General features: G+C 37.4%; 1 protein-coding gene across 1 annotated transcript in view; it reads left to right on the plus strand.

The window, feature by feature from the left end:
* Positions 1-24239, plus strand: part of LOC123316753 — a 55565-nt gene that overhangs the window by 11954 nt on the left and 19372 nt on the right. The window contains exons 4-5 of the mRNA XM_044902968.1: positions 22473-22673; positions 23893-24083. Of these exons, the coding sequence (XP_044758903.1) occupies positions 22473-22673; positions 23893-24083 (392 nt within the window). The remainder of the gene's footprint in view (positions 1-22472; positions 22674-23892; positions 24084-24239) is intronic.

The raw sequence follows: 24239 nt of genomic DNA on the forward strand, positions 1-24239 counted from the left end.
CGCTCTTCTTCAGTGAAAATGCGGAAACAGAAAATCTTTCGCGGTAGGCTGCAAATGAGCGGGATTCTAGAAAGCCTCCTCCGCCAAATTTTCGTAAGGGCCATTTTACACGTTTTCTACTTTGGAGAAGAAAAGTGCGAAGTCATTGTCAATGACTTTCTCTATCTACGAGGATGTATTGATATCTAGTTAACCTAGACCAGTTCCATGCATAAAAAAAATATTGCGTTACCATAGCAACGAGCAATAACTCATTAAAAGTGTCAGTGTGAAGTTTGAGGTCAGAAAAGTAATACGCAATAAATTGAAAGAAAGAAGATGTCCAAGGGTAGAAGCATCGCGTTCGATCTGTGCTCGATTTGAAAACGATGTAGACTTCTTAAACCGAATTGTTACTATGGATGAAACTTGGGTACATTTCTACGATCCAGAAACAAAGCAACAATGGATGAAATGGCGACACTCTGGTTCTCCAAGACCTAAGAACTTTCGAGTCCAAAAATCTGCTGGAAAAGATCTTGCTTCAGTTTTTTGGTATTGCCATGGAGAAATCAAGATTGATTTTTTGGATAAGAGTAGAACAATAACCGCAGATTACTATTCAACATTCCTGATCACTCTACGGGAAAAAATTGAAGAGAAATGACGCGGAAAGCTATCAGAAGGTGTTTTGTTTTTGCAGGACAACGCCCCTGCACACAAATCTCATGTTGCCATACAAAAAATTCGTGATTTAGGGTTTGAATTACTAGAACAACCCCCTTATTCACCATATTTGGCTCCATTCGACTATCATCTCTCTCCTCAACTGAAAAAAATTTAAAAGGTCGTTAATTTCCTTCCAACGAGGAGGTAATAAAAGCTGTGGAGGTCTGGTTTGCATAGCAAGAAGAAACATTTTTTTTGAAAGGTCTAGAGACTTTGCAGGTTCGCTGTAATAAATGTATCCAATTAGGAGGAGAATATGTTGAGTAACATTTTGACATTGAAATTTTGTTTGGTTCTATAGTAGGCTAAGAATTTTTCAATATATCCTCTTAAATCTGCGCATTCATGGTAGTAGCATACCGCACAAGTAATTCTGTAGGTTCATTTGTAACAAATGCCTTCTCAAACAGTAACTGTAACAAATTCTTAGAATCGCAGCTCTAAACAGAAAAATTATCAAACGAGGAGCAGAAAAACCATTCAGGTAGAAAGAGTTGAGCATTTGATCTCTCATGAATGAACCTTTGAAAAGCTCATAGAATTCCAGAACTGCCTTAACTTCTGTGGAGCAGTATATTATTTGGATACTTGGTGACAAAGTAGCAAAAAGACTCAATATACTTCCAATAATGTAATTATGAACGAAACAAACATTATTGTATTTCTCTAGGTATTTCATAGATAACCATAGCCGCAGGTATTGGGGCAAGTTCACCCACTTGCAAAATCAGAATTCCTCTTTCTCCCCGTGTGAAACGACCCTAACGAAGAGCCGTATCGATTAAACAGTTGGCACCAGTAATTTCCACCTCGCTGACTTGCTCCAGGCTCGAATTTTAGATTTCGTTCACGAATACCAAGTCGTCGAAACGTTGGAAGAAAATGAATACGGTAGTTAGCGTTCGAAGATAATTCTCGAAATGATTTCCCTGGAACCTTTCGGGTACGTCAATGCGATAGATTGTTCGGGGCGAAACCAGCCTTCGAATATTGATGAGATCCTTCCGATGCTCGCTGGAAAGATGCTGAATGCATTACGGAGTTGGAAAAGCGTGGACCCAGACCTACGTCACACATTTAACGAGATGCTGTTATTATATGATGGGAGTCTGTTATTGTTTTCAATATTGAGTCTTTGGAGTCGGAACTGAAGTATGTATACAATATAATGAGATGCCTGTAACTCCTTTAAATCGCCTGGTTATGGAATGCCGTTGTTTCATACGAGAAACAAAGGAAGTAACAGTTGCTGGAGTTCATTAGAGCACTGGAACTAGAGGGCGAGCCTTAGACGACCAACTCTGTTGGTAGGCATAGCAGACCTTAATGTCAGAGCGAAATTCATTAAATGTTTGAGCTGCTTGTGCAATTTGAAGTCTTCATGAGTATTCGATGTCCTGAAACAAAAGTTAATTAATAAAACACCAGCATCCTTTTTCAAACACAACATTTCTGTTTTTCAGTGTCAACTTCTCAATATTCGACATTTACAGCAACATAATTTTGTTACAAGTATCACGTTGAAGGGGATATTTGCCACAATTCTGCTTTTATATCATGAGCATACATAATATATTGTGGTTATTATAGTTGGCAATTTCAGCGGAATGGAAAAATGTTGTCGATATGAGGTCATGATATTGAAATATGTGCTTAGGATATGAAAAGATGAGGTAATAACTCACGAAGAACGCAAACTTAACTGTGCATTCCCTTGTTTCCATAGAAATTGGGGTTATAAAACCAGGAATAGGGAAATTTATCACCTGTGAAACTGTTGGGGATATGTCTCGAAAAATTTCAAATAATATCTACTCCTCCAACTTGCGGATGATTGACAAATATATCGTTTTTTGATCATCATGTCATCATATTTATGTTCATAGCACACTAGCTATTTATGTACTCACTTACGAAATGCCTAATATTGTGTGAAGCTTAAATGTTACACAAAATTGCATTTCATAATGAATTACATACATTTTTTTGTCTAATTTTGAATAAAGTAATAGTACATATACAGTATTATTGATAAAACTCGTGTACCTAAACATAAACCAAGTCTTTTGACTTCATGTCAGATTTACATTTTTAAATAAATTAGCCATCAGATCAGATCGCTCTGCTTTTATTTAGTTTCTTAAAATGAGTGATTCAAGTTCTGAAGAGCTTCAAAGCGATGTTAAACTAGCAGCAGTTAATGCTCTTTCATCAGTATTTCCCAAAAGGTCTAAGACAGTTTAGAGCTTACGAAAAATTTATAATTTATTGTGATGAGAATAAGATAAAATATAAGGTTATATGAGAATGAATTGATATCTAGTGAGCCTAGACCAGTTCCATGCATAAAAAAAATATTGCGTTACCATAGCAACGATCAACAACTCATTAGAAGTGTCAGTGTGAAGTTTGAGGTCAAAAAAGTAAACCAGAGTTACGCAATAAATTGAAAGAAGGAGAGATGTCCACCGAAATTGTGAAAATCGAAAAATTGGAGTATCGAGCCATCATCAAGTACCTGTATTTAAAAGGGTTAAGAGGTAAGCAGATTTACGAAGATATGCCCTTGGTGTCCTTCGTATGCGACTGTGAAAAATTTGACTGCAAGCATCAAAGAGTAAATTTTCCATTGGAGATGATGACCGATCGAGAAAGCCAGTTTCTGTGTCAGTCCCCGAAAATATCCATGCAGTTCATGACATGATTTTATCAGACCTTCGAATTGGGCTGATACGGATATCTGAAGCACTGAATATTATTTCATACGAACGCGTTCATCATATAGTTCACTTCAATTTGGACATGAGAAAAATTGCTGCAATATGGATCCCCAAATGTTTGAATGTTGACCAAAAGCGTGCAAGGGTAGAAGCATCGCGAATTGTTACTATGGATGAGACTTAGGTACATTTCTACGATGAAATGAAATAAACAATCGATGTAATGGCGACACTCTGGTTGTCCAAGACCTAAGAAGTTTCGTGTCCAAAAATCTGCTGGAAAAGTTCTTGAGTTTTTTGGGATTTCCATGGATTAATCATGATTAATTTTTTGGATAAAGGTAGAACAATAACCCGAAATTACTATTCGACATTACGGACCACTCTTCGGGAAAAAATCAAAAAGAAAAGTCTCGAAAAGCTATCCAAAGGTGTTTTGTTTTTGCAGGACAACGGCCATGCACACAAATCTCGTGTTGCCATGCAAAAAATGTGATTTAGGGTTTGAAATACTAGAACACCCCCCTTATTCACCAAATTTGACTCCATCCGACTATCATCTCTTTCCTCAACCCTCAACTAAAAAAAAGTTTAAAAGATCGTAAATTTTCTTCCAACGAGGAGGTAATGAAATCTGTGGAGGTCTGGTTTGCAGAGCAAGAAGAAACATTTTCTTTGAAAGGTCTAGAGACGTTGCAGGTTCGCTGTAATAAATGGTTCCAATTAAGAGGAGAATATTTTGAGTAATAAAATATTTTGACATTGAAATTTTGTTTGGTTCTATAGTAGGCTAAGAATTTTTCAATATATCCTCGTATTCTGGTACTATTTTTTTATACTCAGGTGAAATATTCACGTGTTTTCATATTTTTTTCGATCTGTTGATACGTCGACTACGTCAAGCATCATTAAAATATCGCTGAACACAACGATTAGTCGTTGAAAATATGGTCACATTCTAGCGATGGTACAAATAGAATAAAAGTCGGTTTTTTCCGAAGGCCAATGTTTTCTACGTCCATGTGTATCTGTTTGGAAGTGGACGATAACTCGAACGGACTCAACAATCTAGAATCCATTTACCGTCTTCCGTCGAAAGTCACCGGATATTATTTTCATTCCATTTCCACCCACTGTGTGAGTTCAGTTGACATTCCAGGAAATACCGAATCATGGAATTTTTCAATCGAACCTGAGCCTTCTGCAAGGATACAACTGTTGACTATCTGATATGAATTCTGTTGGATGAACAGACTGTGTCAATTCCATCCGTTCTGTAGGAGCTTCTTCAGTGTTAAATTAATTAAAGTTTTTTCCCCTGAGAAGAATTTATTGCTATAATATCATAAAATACAGTTCCTTAATCTGGAGAGGGTCTTTCGAGTCTGCACAGAACAAGAACAATCTTCCGGACCCTAACCTCAAAAGGAAGCGGTGAACTGGCATGCAACGTTTGTTCTCTGCTCAAGTTTGTTAACCCTTATACATACCCCCACGAGATCCGATGCTGAAAGTTTGGGAAGGGTTCTAATAAATTGATGATTCCAGGTGTATGAGAGGCTGTCGAAGGAGTTACGGGGATAATTAAGATGAATAACTGCGAACTCAGAATAAGAAGGCGAGGATATTCCTCAAATATTCATGCCACCTGTGAGTTTCTTGTTTGATGAAAATCACTACGATGTGTTTGTGAAATAGCTGGCTGTTTAACAATACTATCAAGAAAGTATACACAATATGGTTATTTCTAGAATAAGATGTATAGAAGGAGATGATGGTCATTCTATTTTCGAAGCCTAGGCAACGCATCACCAGAGTTTCGTGAATATTCGTGATATTTTCATTCGAGTTGAATAAACTTCGAAAATGAGTTCATCGAAGGATTGGTACAAGGATTTGCTGTAACTATTTCGATGCCTACTTCAATACATTATCGTTTTTTCAATGCGTGGCTGAAATCTATACAAATTTCAATATTTTTAATCAATTATTTCTACTCATAGTGATCACAACTTGAGGTGAAGATCGATATTTTTAATTCAATATTCTTGAAGGTTCTGATATTTAAATCATTATTCTCATCATATAGGAGCTCTTTATGATGAATTTTTCTTATAATTCAGTTTCGTAGTTTCTTCCTCTTTGAAGATACTTCGTGCTTTCAAAATCAGAGATGGAATTGAAATAACAAAACAAATGGAGTCATCAAAGAATATAGATATTTCCTGAGATATTAGCCCTTTGAAGAGTTATCTAGAATGTTGTGGAAGTCTTAGGTAAAATTTGATAGATAATGATTACGTTGCCACGAAATACCTCATCCCTACCATTCAACTCGATATAACGTCTACTTTCTCATTCATCTTCAGTTTTGTTTCGTGCATTCTCCAGACGAGGTGGATATTTCTACAAATAACCCTGTGCCTTTTCATTAATTATCAGTGTTTTGTGAATATTCGTGACTTTTGCATTTGAAATAAATAAGCCTTAAAAATGAGTTTATCGAATGATTGGTACAAGGATTTGATTTTTCCAGAATGTTCTCAGATTCTCATGTGAAGAATGACAGATAATGAAAACATTCCTTCGACAAACCCCACTCATACAATTCAACTCCATATAATATCCTACTTCAGTTTTGCTTCGTGTGCTTTTCAGAGGAGGTGAATATTTTTACGAATAAGCTTTTGTCTTTTCAATCATCGCCAGAGTTTCGTGAATATTCGTGATTTTTTCATTCGAGTTGAATACACTTTGAAAATGAGTTCATCGAAGGATTGGTACAAGGATTTGCCGTAACTATTTCGATGCCCACTTCAATACATTATTCTTTTTTCAATGCGTGGCTGAAATCTATACAATTATATATTTTTAATCAATTATTTCTACTCATAGTGATCGCGACTTGAGTTTCGTCGTTAGTTTCCCTTGAATCAGACGAATATAACAGGAGATATCGCAGATTGAAAATTGCAATTTTTGAAAAATGCCGTTTCAAAAATGAAAATCTGAACGAACGAAGATAGGCTTTCGGAAATGCTCGCAATAGATTCAGCGTGTTCGAAAACCTATATTTCCATACAAAAATTTCAAATATCTGACACTGTTTAGGAGAAAATAATTTTTTTTGTTTTTCCACTTTTCATTTTCGATTTGACTTCGAAGAGCTCTCTGGAGTGCAATTCTCTATTGAAGCATCAACTGTTTGGTTTACCAGAATCTTCGGAACAAATTCTATGCACTCCATATCCTAGGATAGTAATGGGACATCCTGATTTTTAGACAAAGTAGCAAATAAGTAATTTCAGGGGGGTCTAACCACTTGCTCATTTTTGACCGAAAAAATCGAGATTTTCGAAATCCAGTTTTTGTGTTGGGGTAGAAGCCTAGGCAACGCTGATTATATAACCGCAAATCCCAATTGGATCAGACGAATATAACAGGAGATATCGCAGATTGAAAATTGCAATTTTTGAAAAATGCCGTTTCAGACATGAAAATCTGAACGAACGAAGATAGGCTTTCGAAAATGCTCGCAATAGATTCAGCGTGTTCGAAAACCTATATTTTCATACCAAAATTTCAAATATCTGACACTGTTTAGGAGAAAATAATTTTTTTTGTTTTTCCACTTTTCATTTTCGAGTTGACTTCGAAGAGCTCTCTGGAGTGCAATTCTCTATTGAAGCATCAACTGTTTGGTTTACCAGAATCTTCGGAACAAATTCTACGAACTCCATATTCTAGGATAGTAATGGGACATCCTGATTTTCAGACAGAGAAGCAAATATGTCATTTTAGGGGGGTCTAACCCCTCGCTCATTTTTGACCCAAAAAATCGAGATTTTCGAAATCGTGTTTTTGTGTTATGGTAGAAGCCTAGACAACGCTGATTATATAACCGCAAATCCCAATTGGATCAGACGAATATAACAGGAGATATCGCAGATTGAAAATTGCAATTTTTGAAAAATGCCGTTTCAAAGATGAAAATCTGAACGAACGAAGATAGGCTTTCGAAAATGCTCGCAATAGATTCAGCGTTTTCGAAAACCTATATTTTCATACCAAAATTTCAAATATCTGACACTGTTTAGGAGAAAATATTTTTTTTTGTTTTTCCACTTTTCATTTTCGAGTTGACTTCGAAGAGCTCTCTGGAGTGCAATTCTCTATTGAAGCATCAACTGTTTGGTTTACCAGAATCTTCGGAACAAATTCTATGAACCCCATATTCTAGGATAGTAATGGGACATCCTGATTTTCAGACAGAGTAGCAAATAGGTCATTTTAGGGGGGTCTAACCCCTTGCTCATTTTTGACCAAAAAAATAGAGATTTTCGAAATCGAGTTTTTATGTTAGGGTAGAAGCCTAGGCAACGCTGATTATATAACCGTAAATCCCAATTGAATCAGACGAATATAACAGGAGATATCGCAGATTGAAAATTGCAATTTTTGAAAAATGCCATTTCAAAGATGAAAATCTGAATGAACGGAGATAGGCTTTCGAAAATGCTGGCAATAGATTCAGCGTGTTCGAAAACCTATATTTTCATACCAAAATTTCAAATATCTGACAATGTTTATGAGAATATAATTTTTTTTGTTTTTCCACTTTTCATTTTCGAGTTGACTTCGAAGAGCTCTCTGGAGTGCAATTCTCTATTGAAGCATCAACTGTTTGGTTTACCAGAATATTCGGAACAAATTCTATGCACTACATATTATAGGATAGTAATGAGACATTTTGATTTTCAGACAGAGTAGCAAATATGGGTCTAACCCCTTGCTCATTTTTGACCAAAAAAATCGAGATTTTCGAAATCGAGTTTTTGTGTTAGGGTGGAAGCCTAGGCAACGCTGATTATATAATCGTAGATTGAAAATTGCAATTTTTTAAAAATTCCCATTTCCAAGATGAAAATCTAAACGAAGGGAGATAGGCTTTTGAAAATGCCACGAGACATGAATTCTTGTCTTGTAGAACCCTAGTGATTGCGTCAAATATTCTGACACTCTATCTGCGTCCATTTTGGGTGCTCCAAACGAGGCGACCTGTCTGTACACCTCTGGAAACCACAATTATTTCCACCTAACAACTCGCAGGAGTGAGAGGTCGAATAAATATTTCTGTAGAATTCAGATCGATTCCTCGTGACTTTGTGGGTGATTCCTGGGGGAACAAACACGCTAAAATTGATTTTCCCCGCTTCAAACAATAACAATTTCACCACAATTGTTAGGTCGTTTGGCATTCCTTCAGCAACGGCGCCAATTCGCTTTGTCGGTCTTCCTCATGCCGTTTAAACATGAAAGGACTGGCGTGAACTGTAAATCACCCCTCACGTGAAGGAAAATTGTCTCCGTTCGACCTTTCAACTCTAGATTTGCATAGTAGACATCGCCCTTCAGAGGACTCCTCATATGCATACACATGTGCGATTCGAGCACCATGGAGATATGGGCTAAAATTGAAAAATCCTGCGGCAATTTGTATGTGCATGCGCTGCCGCTATATTTGCGAAAGGAAATTGAGTTACCGCGATTTAGGATGTATCGGGGACACTATCCGTTTAGTGTTATCGTCGATTGTAGACCGAGTGCTTATTGCATAAACATCGAAAACGGTTTATGTTTACTACGGTTTAGTTAATCGAACATTTTAATTGATTATTCTGGGCTTTGTTATGACCGTTTGGTCGACGACAAAAGCTGTATTAAATTGAATTAAATAATATCAATTCGGTTGAAAATTAATCTTGGGTATTACGGCTTTATACATTCAGTATTATTCGTTACATGTACAGGGTGTTTACCAAAAAAGCGCTGAAGAAAACTCAAAAATTTCGACGAGAATAACCTAAAAGGAGCCAATTCTCGGCCGTGGCTCGGGCCTGCAACCCTCGTGTTTTGCCTCGCACGTGGCTCGGACAAAAAATTTCAAAAAAATTAAATTTCATTCGTCATTTATTAACAAAGAAGAAAAGCAGATGCTGACTATGTTTTCGGTCTCATTTGAACTCATCATAGCAACATTTTCTTCTCTGATGGAGAACGTTTGGAATTGATGGACCCTTATTCAATACTGGCAAGCGCTACTGAGTACTATCCAGTAACACAGCGACTACTGAGTACTATACAGTTACCCAGACCGCCACCCAGTATGAAACGATGTCCGATTCAATCCCCTCCAGATAGAAACCCAGACGAAGACAATAGCATATGTCCCATATTTTCTCTAATTCATCGTTTCATACTGGGTGGCGCTCTGGGTAACTGTATAGTACTCAGTAGTCGCTGTGTTACTGGATAGTACTCAGTAGCGCTTGCCAGTATTGAATAAGAGTCCATCAATCCCAAACGTTCTCCATCGGACAAGAAGCTGTGTTGCTCTGATGAGGTCAAATGAGACCATAGCTAGTTCAATTCAGATCGTAACACTTGTTGATATTCATATCAGCGAGTGGTATGCATCTGAATTTATCCTTATTATTGTATTCATTAGCTCCCCGTTTAAACGTGATCTTTTTTATTATTATTGTACCACTTCAGTTTTATGTGTTGGTTCACAAACGTGAAACACTGCGAAAGCAGTACATCCTATAAATGTTCAATAAACTTTGTTTACTGTATTCTCTGCAAATTCAGATTTGACTAGGTTTTTTGAGTATTGAAATCGCATGCGGAAGAAAGAGAAATACCTAGATACCTAGTAGATTATATCAGGTAAAAAAAATTTGATACAGTGTTTTTTAGGTTCAATCTTATTTATCAGTTTTTCCTAGGCCGGACCTGACAAAAATCACTAAATATGTCAGTATAAACTAGTTGTTGCGGAGAATAAACGTATCGAATATCATCAAAGTATATAGGATGGTTTGAAAGTTATGGGTAATTGAGGAAATTGGCAAAATTAGTAAAACATTCTTTATCTTGATCAAAAAGAGAGAAAGATAGGGTCTATCTTAATCTTTAAAGAAATATTGGTTATTCTGACTCATGTCCTTATCCTCTATCTACCCTTAGCTTTCACCGAATTACCAATGAATCCCCTTGTATAACAGGTGTGTATCTACAGGTGAGGCTTTTTTTTAACAGAACGTAAAACTGGTTAAAATGAATCGTTTTACCAAAAATCACCCATACAAAACTTTCAAAATGACAAAGTTGAAAAAAAAATTGAAAATTATTACTGAAATAGATCCTTATACGACCCTAGACTGTTAGTTAGCTGAATTGTAGCAAAGCAGTGGGAAAAAACTTATCTCGTGATTCGACCATGTGGTTTCGTTTAGGATATTGGCTCGTTAGACATTTACGTGGTAATGAAAATGGGAACTTAGGATTGCTGAATAGTTGTCAGTAACTCACACTTGAATTTATGAAATGGCTCATTTCGATACCATCAGACAGAAGAAACTTAGGACACAAGTGTAAAAAATAGAATAATACTTCAAAATCACACCAATGAAGTTCGTCTAAATTATTTACGAATTTTTACACAATGGGCATCACAATCTTCTTGTTTTAACATTCCAACAATCGTCGTAAAAATGGGATGAAATGGGGAAACATCATAGCAGTCTTTCAACATAACTAACATAAGCACTTTCAAGGAATTGCCTCTATTTTATACATTTTTTTTTTCACCCTAAATTGCACCAAACAACAACTATTATTCTCTCAAGTGACCTGATGCCTTTAATCCGATTAACTTGGTTTTGAACCATTCATTGTCATCCATTTATTTAAGTTTTGTTTCGTTTTTTCAATGCCGGAGTAACACTCCACAGTCAGGTACTTGAAATTCAATGAAATTTTGTCGAATTTCAAGGGGTGTATCTCAGCCATCTTGGATATTTTATACAGACAATTTTTGGTGAAAGGACTTATTTTGACGAGTTCTACCTTCTGTCAAAAAATAACCTCACTTTTGAGAACACCCTGCATATATTCATACTCAAAAAGTTCAAACGTGTCAACCTGCGGGATATTCGGCATACCTAAATCATATTTCTGTCACAATTTCGAGCCAACGAAGATGAATGCATGAAAAGGTAAGAGCATTCGAAGCTCAGGATTTACGGATAACATTACTTCAGTAAAATATAATCGGGAAATTTCTGGAGTCAAATTAGATTTTGAAGTGACGCCGCTCGGGACGATAAAATGCGTTAGCTGCAATTCTCGTCCTTTCGTCGGGGATAAGATGAATTCGCTAAAACTCAAGTATCTTATCCAGAGAAATTCGGAGGAGGAAGTTGTTGAACTATTGTCTAACTATCGCGGGAAACTTGGGATTCAAATTCGGAGTGGTGCAAATTGGCCCAGAGTTAAAAGGACGTCTTCGGAATGTTTTCCAGCTCATAAAAAAGATTTGGTGTTGGAGAGTTTGGCCCATAAATGGGAAATTCTCGTTTCAATAGAGACTTCCGAATCAATTGCCCCCAAATACTAGAAGGGATAACCAACATATCAACATTTTAACGTATTCATTTATAGTACAAGGAATACAAACAGGGATTATCCATATATATTATTCAATTCTTTACTAACATCATACATACAATGATCATAATATCCAGTATTAATATATTAAGCAATAAGCCCGTTTGCAACAGCCGAGAATTATCTAGAAAATTTACTCGAGAATTCATACGCCGTGAATTCTTTACCGTTTACATACGCACTTTCGATCAAATTCTCTGTTCAGTTGCATACAAAATAATCTTTGCCGTTTTCTTGCCAAAATTTGGTAGAGAATTCTTGGCTGTTACAAACGGGCTTTCGATGACACGCCACTAAATGAGACTAGGTTAAAAGAGACGAGACAAGATTAATCGATGTGAGACTAGACGAGGCGAGATGAGAATAGACGAGACTAGACCAGGTGAGACTAGACGAGACAACACTAAACGAGACTAAAGGAAACAACACTAGGCTAGAGTAATGGAAACAAAATAAGACGAGTGGACGACACTAGACGAGGCTAGACAAGGCGAGATGAGACTCTCGTGAGAATCTACAGGGTGTATTTGAAGGTGAGGCTACTTTTCAACAGGGAAAAATTGGTGAAAATGAAGTGTTTCACCAAAATCATCCATAAAAAACTTTCAAAATGACAAAGTTGAAGAAAAAATTGAAAATGATTACGGAAATAGATCCTAATACGACCCTAGACCGTTTGTTAGCTGAATTATCGCGAAGCAGTGGCAAAAACTTATCTCCTGATTCGACCATGTGGTTTCGTTTAGGATATTGGCTCGTTCGATATTTACGTGGTAATGAAAATGGAAACTTAGGATTGCCGAATTGTTGTCATTATTTTTTAGTAACTTACACGATTTTATGAATTGGCTCATTTCGATATAAACGGACAGATGAGACTTAGGACACAAGTGTAACAAATAGAATAATACTTCAAAATCTCACCAATAAAATTCGTCTAAATTATTCACGAATTTTTACACAATGAGCATCACAATCTTCTTGTTTTAACATTCGAACAATCGTCGTAACAATGGGATGAAAAGGGGAAACATCAAAGCACTTTTTCAACATAACTAACATAAGCACTTTCAAGAAACTGCCTCGATTTTTTACATTTTTGTTCACCCTTAATTGTACAATACAACAATTGTGATTTTCTCAAAAGTGACCTGATGCATCTAATCCGATGAACTTGGTACTGAACCATTCATTGTCCAGCCATGTTTATGTTTTGTTTCGTTTTTGCGGGACCTTCCACAGTCCCGTACTTGAAATTCAATGTAATTTTGTGGAATTTCTGGGGTTGTATCTCAGCCATCTTGGATATTATATTCTCCATTCACTTTTATTTTAACACTCGATTGGCCATGGAAATTTGACACATTTCACTCTGTATAGTACGAAAATGTGGGGTTATGAAGCCTGTCAAAACATTTTTGGGTTTTAAATCAACGCTATGTTGCCCGTTCTACGTAAAAGTTTCTGTTATTACGTATTTTATCACAATGTCGATTATCTTCGGAAAATATGTGACGAACCTAATTGAAGTTTATACAAACTGATTGAAGGCATACCAAATCCAGTTATTTGGATGGAAAATACAAGAGATCAGTATAATATCATAATATGCACTAGCTTGAGGAGAGTTAATGTTCGTTATCTTCTTTGGCTAGAGTTTGAATACGTTACATCAGTTGTAGATTTCAAAAATATTGACAAGAAAATGAAATGCATATGATGCAGTGGTTGGGAATGGGTATCTCCCGAAGGAATTAACAGATTATTACAAGAATGTTAAATTCTTCAACAAAAATCATTTTGCATCAATATGAGTAAAAGGAATCAAAGGAAGTTTCAAGTCGAGATGCACTTCACCTTTGAACAAAAGGGTATAACTATTTGAATGAGCGGACCTGAATTCTCAATAGCAATTCCTGAAACCCTGTCTCTCTCTTCAATCACTTCCGGCATTTTCGTAATAAAATTTGATATTAGTTGTGGCAACGGCGTTATGACATTAACGACATTTCATGTGTGCGAACCTTACTCCGTTATAGTTACAAAAACTTAAGAAAATTATTTCATGGCTAACCGACTGCTAAAATAAATGTGAATGGAGTATATATAGACAATTTCTGGTGAAACGACTTATTTTGATGAGTTTTATCTTCTGTCAAAAAAAGCCTCACCTTTGAAAACACAGTGTATAATGCGGTACTAGAATCTTTCGATAGTTGAGACACGGGATAGAAATAATACACAACCTTCAGTATGTTGGGGTTGGTTAAACCCAGACTATGGAAGGACTGATAATTCTTTGAGGATGCTTCCCTCACATTCACCCTAAACATCCCACCCTTATGCATTATGGAACCATGAAAACATGTCGACCCGTTTCGAGATGGACTTCCCATTTCCAAATTAATGAAACGCCGTCCCGTGTGGGCCGAAATCAATTTCGAAGATGCATGTGAAGCACGAATCAGCCTTCCAGATTAACCTCCGACCGGCCGTTAAACACGTAATTATTTTCGGATGAACCGACAGCCTACTGGAGGAGGATGTGTAGGAAAACTGCGTCCTCCATCGAGTCAGCGGATTAAATCTAATCGATTTATATGTAAATTGGCGTTTGATAAGCCGGGAGTTATAAGGGAGATATACCGGCGAAATTTATGGGACGCTATAGGCCGTTGGTTAGATTCGGCTAAATACGGACTAATGGGAGAGAGATGAAAAGTTTCGGTGGGTGAATTATGGAGACAGCTAGGAGAGCTGCGTCTAGGAATCTTGGAAATACAAACTTTACGATGTATCAATATCAGTCAGTTAGACTGCAGAAGGACTATATCAGCAGGAATGTTGTAGGATCTCTGTAGAGGCTTAAATTAAACAAATGCTAATTGCGCGAGTTTGACCATGGCATTGAAGTCATTCATTCATTGCTGTATCCCGTTACCGAGAATAAATCTACAAAAAGACTCAAAAATAAAACTATCTGTGCGACTTATAATTTCCTAAGGCTACTTGCGACTGTGTGCCCTCCTGTGACTGAAGAGACCCAGCCGCGATCTACAGATCCTTCCACACTCTGGGCATGGACAGTCACCAACCAGATCTGGCCGCCGCTGTATTCTTCTCGAGTCTTCATTATAACTGTGGACCAAAGACCTCCACTTTGATTTATCTAGGCTAGTTATTCCCAGTTATGATTGGCGTCAACTGATTTTAGGGATGCATGCAGTATATCCTTAAACCGCTTATGCTGGCCTCCTGGTTTCCGGGCTCCCTCTGTGAATTCACCATACAGAGCTATTTTGGGGAGTCTTGTGTCTTGCATCCTCAGAATGTGGCCGCTCTATCTGAGTCGGGCTCTCGTTACTTGAGTCTCAATTGTTGTACAACTCGCGCGCTGCAAGATTTCTGCATTTGGAACTTTGTGTAACCATCTTATGTGCATTATTTGTCTTAGATGACGTTGTAGGTACATCTGTAAAGGCATATAAAGAGTATCAATTGGCATATTATATTGAAAAAAACAGATTTTAATCAGTATTTTGGCAAGTTCTCATCACTGAGGCCATTCTAAAAGCAAAAACATTTGAGCAAAGAAGTAACGCCATAGTGCTTATGAACAAGCGGTCAGAAAAATAAAACCTGTGTGGTTGTTTTTACAAGCAACTTCCTTGGCGATGGTGACAAATTGGCGAATGCACGAATCAAGAAATTATGTTGAGAAGATTCTCAACTCTACAATTAAGGACTCAATGCAAGAGATTCTCGAAGGTAGTGCGTCCATTACCTACACAAAAAAGTGAAAGGATCTGAAGATAGATTCCCACGAGACCAAAGAGACAAGACTGAAATCTCGTCTCGTCTCGTAGGCTATAGTCTCGTCATGAGTCTCATGCGATGGCACGTAAAAGTTATAATATTGTATGAACACGGTAATTTCACCCCTTTTTGAGAAAAACACAATATAGGACTTCATAACCTCAGAAGAAAATTTTGATTTTATTCAAATGGTGAAAAATATGCTTTCAAATCTCAGAAATGTGTTGCTAAATGTTATTTCTTCAGGTGAATTATTTTTGCTATGACTATAATATATTGTTGTTCAAATTTAACACTCTGTATGTTTTTCCCGCAGCACAAGCTTTTCAAGAAATATTTGATCCTGTGGCTATATTTCAATCTTTGGTGTATATCCCAATCATCATGTGTATTATAATTGAATTCTAACTAACTTCAGAGACAACCTCTGTCTCTGTTTACATGTTTCCTCAAGAATAATGAGGATAACTGTCTCTAGTAAATCGTAAACAAGGGAGGGAATAGTCTTATTCCACAAACTCATAAAAGACTGACTGTCTTGCTGAAAAACGCAAGATCCCAACTGGTTTAGGCCACAGCTTCTTCACTTTAAGATATATTCTTTGGAGAGAACGCACAAATGAATGGAATATTTATAAAATATATCAAAGACCACTGGGTCATGTTATATATAAACATACCCTGAAAGTTTTTACCAAGATATGTTTATTGCAGTAAAATGAAAAATTCCTGCTCTCAATCATTATGATAAAATTTTCGATAAAAACAACTTATTTTTTCGTGTTTCTGAAATCTTGAATGGGAAAAACTAGGAAGAAGTGATATGAATACGAAGAAATTTTTCCAAAATTTTCATATTCGGAAGCAAAACTCGTTTATTGTAAACAATATTCACTACTAAGACCACTGCTTAAGAGACCGAGAAATTTCTCATCTCGTCAATGAAATATCAAGTCTCATCTCGAAAAATAGACTCTCGTGGGCATCACTAAATATGAATGATAAATCTCTGTGTGTAAAACGTTTCAGGATGTCCTAGGTCCAAAATAATCATTTTGTCAATAGGTATATGGGAATGGTCGTTCCTATGGTATCTTGAATGATGGTGTGTGGCTGATTCGATACGTAACATTCCTTGATATTTTTATGTTATGCATCTGAATTATTTCTGGGTATCCATAACAAAGTTCTCCCTAGAGAAGAAGCTCGTTCCAACAATATTTCATGCAGATAATAATATGGAATTGCCTGATTCATCTCCAACATCCGAATACCTGTCGGGATAATTCTGATATATGTATGGATGCGCCAGCTCAAATGCTGTTTACCTCGTACGATCTATGAATCTTTGGATTTTCAGATAATTCAGTAGATCATTGCTCTTACGTTATGTTCTCAGATAACTCTGGTGAAATTAAAGGTCTCCATCTTGGATTGCGAATCCAGACGAATTATCTGAGCTGTTTGAGATTTGCAAGGATACTATAACGTTTGAGTTGTATCACCAAATGCTGAAAATTTAAACATTTGAATTTGAGATGACTCTTGATGAACAAATAAACAATTATATCATGGGTACAATATGAATTTTCTTCATCCAATTGGGAATTCCAAACAAGCGATGCGCTCCCTGTTGTCAATAAAAATAAAAAGTTACTAGAGTTTTGTTTATTTACATCGAGGAACGGAGAATTGTTTGAGTTTGAATTTGCTTAAAAAATATAATATAATTAATCTGTTGAAAATATCATCTATCTCATGATAACAAGGAGAGCTTATTGAAATTTTCTTAGTTTGAATCTTCTGAGCAAATCTTCGAATACGATTTACTTATGAAGGTGGCAAATTTCACTTTATACTCAAAATCCCCTTTAAAAAATGAAAATACTCTACTAACGATTTAGTCATCATCGTGTCGCTGCGATCTACATTTGAAGTCCCAATTTCTCTAGAATTATTTATTTTATTTCAACTTATGATGTGAATAACCAAGTTATGGTAACAGCCAGCTTTACAGAAAGTCGACGCTTTGAACCGACCAAATCGAATATTCCCGAAAGAGATGTTAGAGTAATTATTACACTAATTTTCGCTAGGGACCTCTCACTTGAGACTAATCAGATGTACACACGGTGTTATACGATGTGAATACCTCTAATTAGTTCCCCCTTTGAAGGCAGGTTAATTAAAATTCATTCCTTGGGAACGTGTTCGGATTAGGAACGGAATATACGTATTTACAGGAAATGGCGCTTCACTGTGCTGTTTTTGACAACCTTCTACCTATCATCTTTCATGAAATCCTCTTTAGGTAGGTGAACAGGGAATCTGAGAAGGGGATGAATAGTTTTCTGCTTCGGGAAACTCTGAGAGTTCTGACAGTTGCAGATTGGGGGTTCTGCGTCGGTCAATCAGCTTTTTTCGTATGGTAATACGTTGACGTTAGGAGAGTAGACAAGACCAAGGTCGGAGGGAGCAGTTTTAACAATATTTCTCATCAAATAATTTTGAAATTTGCAACCCATCTCATAAACGAATCAGTCACCGAATGAATTACCTCGAAACCACGCTGAAATTTAATTTATATGTAGGGTATGATTAAGTCAAATCAAATAAAGGTGTTCTGCAAAGTATAAAGAATTAATGCGATGAATGAGTTTCTCTGATCAAATGATCAGAGAAACTCAATGGAAATTAAGATAAAGGATGCTCCTCGCATAAGGATAAAGAGACTCAACAACTACGAAAATTTCTCTTCTACAGCCACAACCTGTCCATTTCCACATTCGGCATGAAATTTCCCAAGTATTTCGCCCAATGTATGTGTAGCAGATGTATTTTCTCGTTTGAAAAGTCGTAAATATCAAGGTTGGTAATCCCCACTAGGCAGCTCTACTCATGAAAAATAGTCGCTTGGATGGGTTTCAATGGAACACAGAGAACCTTACCACAAACATGTAATTCTTTTTTTTTATATACATCATTCTTTTTCTCCTGACAACTCACGTATTCTCCAAGTATGGATTTCAGTTTATTTGATTGGATGTTCAGTCTGTAACGAATATTCAGTATTGAATATCAATGGAAATAATGTATTTTGCATGTTTACACATGGCTTTTTCAACAACTATCAAATATATGTTTCCTTTGGTATTTTCCACAGAATTTCCGAAAATATTTGTATGAGCAACACGCTTTCAAATCTGTCGGAAGAATATGTGAGAATTACAAAAAAAGCAGAAACAAACTTCCTAAAAATTTTTCCCTGCTGATATTCAGGAACCGCAAGTAAAAGCCAAATAGTATGAAAAATTTAATAAATAATATGGGAACGCTTCCATTAGATTTACCTAGCTTTCAGCCCTAAAAGGATCTTTTCAACCGGGCATAATCACGAAGTATTAAAACGTCCAATGAAATTTTTCCTGCTATACCCTGACATGGCAGAATGTCAGGATTTGGAACAGGTCGAAGCCAGGGGATGAAATATTGAATACATAAATTATTCATTACGCGTTAAACTCGGGATGGAAAACATAATGCGGTGCGCTATCGAGGAAAATGCAGGGCCTGGAAACGAATTTACCGGAGTAAAAAAGGAATATTTCTCAACACACCAGTAGAAGGAGTCACTCTTAATGAGTCTAGGAAACCGAATGTTCAGCTAATGGCCCTTGTCCAGAGCATATGCCGTTCCCTTTGAACGCTCTTCATATTTCCCCAAAAAGTTCCGGAGGCGTGGAAACAAAACGCTAAACGCCTAGAGCGTTTGGTTAATTTTGTTGTTAGGTTCAAGATATGGAATATTACAGTCGAAACGCCCCACACAAAAGCATCGGTTTTATGGTACATCGTTGAATTTTATGATATTTTCGGATCTCATTATTGCGGAGGTTTGATATACAGAAATACTGAGTATGTAATAAGCAACCTGCATAATAAATAACTATGGTATTTACTATTTTGTAAAAATATGCCATTTTCATATACTTGTGCAGTTTGTCATGAACCCTGTATGAGAGGTGCCCACACTTTCTGATGAGGATACTTTGATCAATGTAGATTGTTGTTATACTGCTACCTTAAGAACTATTGTGCTCCTAATCAGAGCTGTTTTCGTCGCTATGTAGTCTACAGCATGCTACTCATTCCCAGAGTTCTAAAATCTCCAGTATTAAAACAGAAACTGTACTGTAACTGTATATCAAATACTGAATTTTTCAATGCTGAACTATCAATACAGAAACTGTACAGTAACCGTATATCAAAAACTGCACTATGTCGAATGCTCTGGCGACATATAGTAGAACCACACCTGTTGCTTGTTTATTCTGGAATCCTTCTGTTATATACTCTTTGAGTCTCAGTTATTGATGCTCTGAATCCTATTTGCTCTTCTGGTATTAGATTCAGTTCTTCAGTTTCTTCTGTTAGTCTACAATTATTCTTTCGACTACTCTGTAAAATGAGGGTTCATAAAAAATTTTGGGTAACCATTAAAGAATACTCATCTGGCAATCACCTCTCGTAGAGATTGGACAAAATTTTCATGGAAAATTGACCTCTTCTGGCTTGTTTCTTCGAAAGAGAAAATAACAAAGATATAAATTTGTTCGTGTGGTTTTACTCACTCAGTATAATTATTGTATGCACCCAATGGAAATGGAAACGTTGCTTTCACAATAAGCCTCGCTTATACCCTCGTTTTGTAGCTTTGACGTGTAATTAACTACGAGATGCTGTATCAGATTGAGATATCCAGATTCGGTCTTGGCAGTCGTCTTGTGTTTCTCGATTGACGTTTGGCGTACAAGACGAATTTGCCTCAGCGTATATAAATCAACTTGATATAATCCGAAATCGATGTAACAAGAATGGAGAAATCTTGTCGACAGACGACGCTCGATCTGTCTGGAATATATTGTTGAAACTCCAATTCTCTGAAGTGGGTATCTCATTAGTGAAATTTGATAGTCCTGGAATTCCTCAGTTTGCGATTTTTCGTTCGAAATCAATCTCGTTAAAGGAATCAGGTCAGCAGACTCTAGAAAACATAGATATACTTGCAAAACTAGATTTTTCACTCCTAAGTCTCAGCACATTCCTACTTCATCACCCACTACTGGCTCGTGTTTGAATTCCGATGAGCGTCCACTGCCTACTCAGCCAGAACATGCAAATGCAATTCCAAAGTTCAAATAAGCTCGAGTTTCATCGTTCTTTATTCCACATTGAGGTAACAAAAATTCTACCACGGTTCACCCGCTGCTCATTTGCATAATGGCCACGAAAGTGGAGGTCCAAGAAGGTATATCACAGAGTTGAAACGTTGTCCCACCTCCTCTTCTCTTCAGGGTACGCTGGGGTGCTTGTAACACATCTCAAAATTACATCATTCCCGGAAAGTCACATTGAATTTCCGTTCCCCGAGGTAGTTCTGACGATAATTCAGATTCTTAGGCCCTTATTTATGTCAGCGAAATGAACGATGGAATTATATTTGTGAGGGGGGACTTGACGGAATTGCTTCATGAAATAGGAAGGGAGCAGATTAGTATATGGTTTTCCGGCTGTTTGGTTTATAGGCTAAATAGGACATAAGTTTGTTCCTGAATTGTTGCATGGAATTCTATGGTTATTTTGTGACAAGAGGTTATGAATCTCTCTCAGATATATTCCTCTCATGATTGAATGAATATAGGGAGAGATATCCTTCGTCGTTTAGTACAGCTTGTTTATCATTCATCCCTCGGAACGATGTTCTGTTCTCTGACTTATGGAATGATTATAATTGCTGTGACCTCTCCACTTACCCGCACGCTGACATACTCTCACACTCACACACCCTGATACTCTGACTCTCCTGCTCTTATTCTCACTCACTCATACTCTCACTCTGTCATACTCCCACTGTCTCATACTCTCACTCTCTCATACTCTCACTCTTTCATTCTCTCACTCTCTCATACTCTCACTTTTTCATACTCTCACTCTCTCATACTCTCACTCTCTCATACTCTTATTCCCCCTTTAATACTTTTAAGGCCGATCAACACTACTAGTGGCTCTTGCTCGCCTGTCTTTGTCTTGTCTAGTAGGCTGGTGGGGTTCGTCTATCATTGGCTGAATTCGGGTTCGACTTTTGGACGGTCCGAGAATTGTTCTAAAACTGCGCAAAACTGTTGCGCCCTAGTATAAAATCCTCTGCGCAGTTCTAGAACCATTCTCGGACCGTCCGAAAGCCGAACCCGAATACAGCTATTGTTCACATTACCTCACTTGCTTGACAAGCTTTGACTCGCGAGGATTTGCTACAATAGCAGGCTTGTCATCGTCCATATGACTCGAGTAGCTCGACAAGCATAGCTTCTCTTTCTTTTGATGATGCTTGTCACTCGGCTCGAGCTATTGTCCACATTACTCGCAAGCTACCCGAGTTACATAAGCACGAGCACGAATAGTATGGACCGGCCTTTACTATCACTTTCCTACTCTCAGACTCCCATACCAACAGATTCCTACACTTAGACTCTCACAGTACTCTCTAATACTCTCGCATCCACACTCTTATACTCTCACTCTGACACTGACCACTCTCACACTAACACTATCACATCCATAACCATCCGAAAAATATCACAATTATTTTTTAATGCTTCATGCGAAATTAATGGATAAAAATAAGAGAATTAATCTCAAAACGCCTTTTATTTGCAGATACCCATGGGCTCCAGCTGGTCCAGACATCTACCGTTACGATGAGGACCTCAAAAGTTCCTATTTTAGAAGAAAAGTTCACGTAGACCCTAGCAGATACACCTGGATGCCCCCCGATGACGAGTCGATAAGGATGGAAAAACCTAAATCGATTCTGGAGCCCACACATTCTTCTGGATCGAACCAAACACCTGCACCGATGTAAGTGCAACAAAATCAGAAGAAGGTAGTAAGATTTTGAATTGCATTATCGTACCCCAACATTGTTGAAACTACTGAAACAGTTTATCATCTGAAAACAGCTTAAGAAAGGGAACAACCTCTAATCAGGTCTATCTAAAGTGGTTCTATAATAGCAGTAGATACTGCTAAGAGTGACGTAGGAAATATCATAACCACAAATGAGCTTTTGATGAATTTTGGCAAAAACATTCAACACTATTCTTTGCAATGGATAAATCATCATATCTGGTTAAACTCACTCTCTAATACTGAATCAATATAGTTGAAAGTTTACTCAACGTCCCTACGTATATTCATGTTGCTATTTCTAAGTCCCCCCATATACTCTCGAACCTCCATTTTGCCTTGAATCTCAAATCGCATGAAATGACTGGCTGGATCAGCAGTAGGAGCAGCTGGTCATCCTCGATATTCCCTACAGTGGCTGGAAAGTCGATTTTAATGAATTTCCTGATACAACGTGACCCTCATTTCAATCTGTGAAATCAGATTACTCCATACGAACTTGGGGAATATCTGCAGGCGTTTCAATATAGGAGTCGGCCCACACTGAGTCGTCGGCCTATTTCCAAGGCAGAATGTACACCATTCACCTTAATTTTGGATGTATGTGAGGCAACGGATATTATTTTATACGATTTGGCTTTGGGGTTCTCTGTAGTCACATACAGGGGCGGCAGAGTCGATTGACGAGTTTCAAAAGACTATAAAACATTGTTAACCTTGCAGAAAAACGATATCAGTCAGAAATAAACTGTTTGTACTCAAGTTTTGAAAACTATTATGATAAAATGGTGGCCTTCAGCATCGATACACTGAAGTAGTCGATTAAAGAAGTTTTCGATCGATTTTTTTGGTTGTTTTCTGTTTGAGTTGTGGCAGAGGTTGAGTAGCCCTGAAGAAAGAAGACGCAGATGCACAAATAAGGTGAGCGCGCTGGCAGAAAACATCTGACTCAAAATCCCTAATGAATTTTTAGCTGTGTGGGCTGTAGCCCATCCTGAGGAACCACAGCCCTAGCAATGACCTTTGGAAACTCATCGATTGCCTCTGACGCATCCTGTATTGTGCCACCACGAAGGCTTTAAGGCACCTACTTGCTTTCTCACAGAACCTACGTATCTTGCACTCTGGCCATTGATCATTGACCAAATTTCAATTAGTGTTCTTTCCACAGCAAGAAGCACGTGTCTTTCGCACGTTCTCACACTCTGACCTCCTTCGACGACGCCATTGTGTCCTTGAACTCGTCCTCTAGCCATCTGGGAAAGATGACGAGGAGCCAAGAGCGTCTTCTGGACGTTCGGAAAGCGGAAATGCAGCCAATCACCCGACAACCAGAGCCATCAGAAAGCGTCTTATTGATTGGTGAGTGAAAGAGTTATTGGAGAGGTCGATTTTATTTCCTGCCCTGGGTATATCCTTGTAAACGGAGTAATGAATATGATTTTTCATTCTCCCTAAGGAACTGGCATCATTCCCATTTTCCATTGATCATAAAAACACCCATTTCTGAGCAACTTA

The sequence above is a fragment of the Coccinella septempunctata genome, chromosome 7 (assembly GCF_907165205.1).
Source record: "Coccinella septempunctata chromosome 7, icCocSept1.1, whole genome shotgun sequence".
Classification (NCBI taxonomy): domain Eukaryota; kingdom Metazoa; phylum Arthropoda; class Insecta; order Coleoptera; family Coccinellidae; genus Coccinella; species Coccinella septempunctata.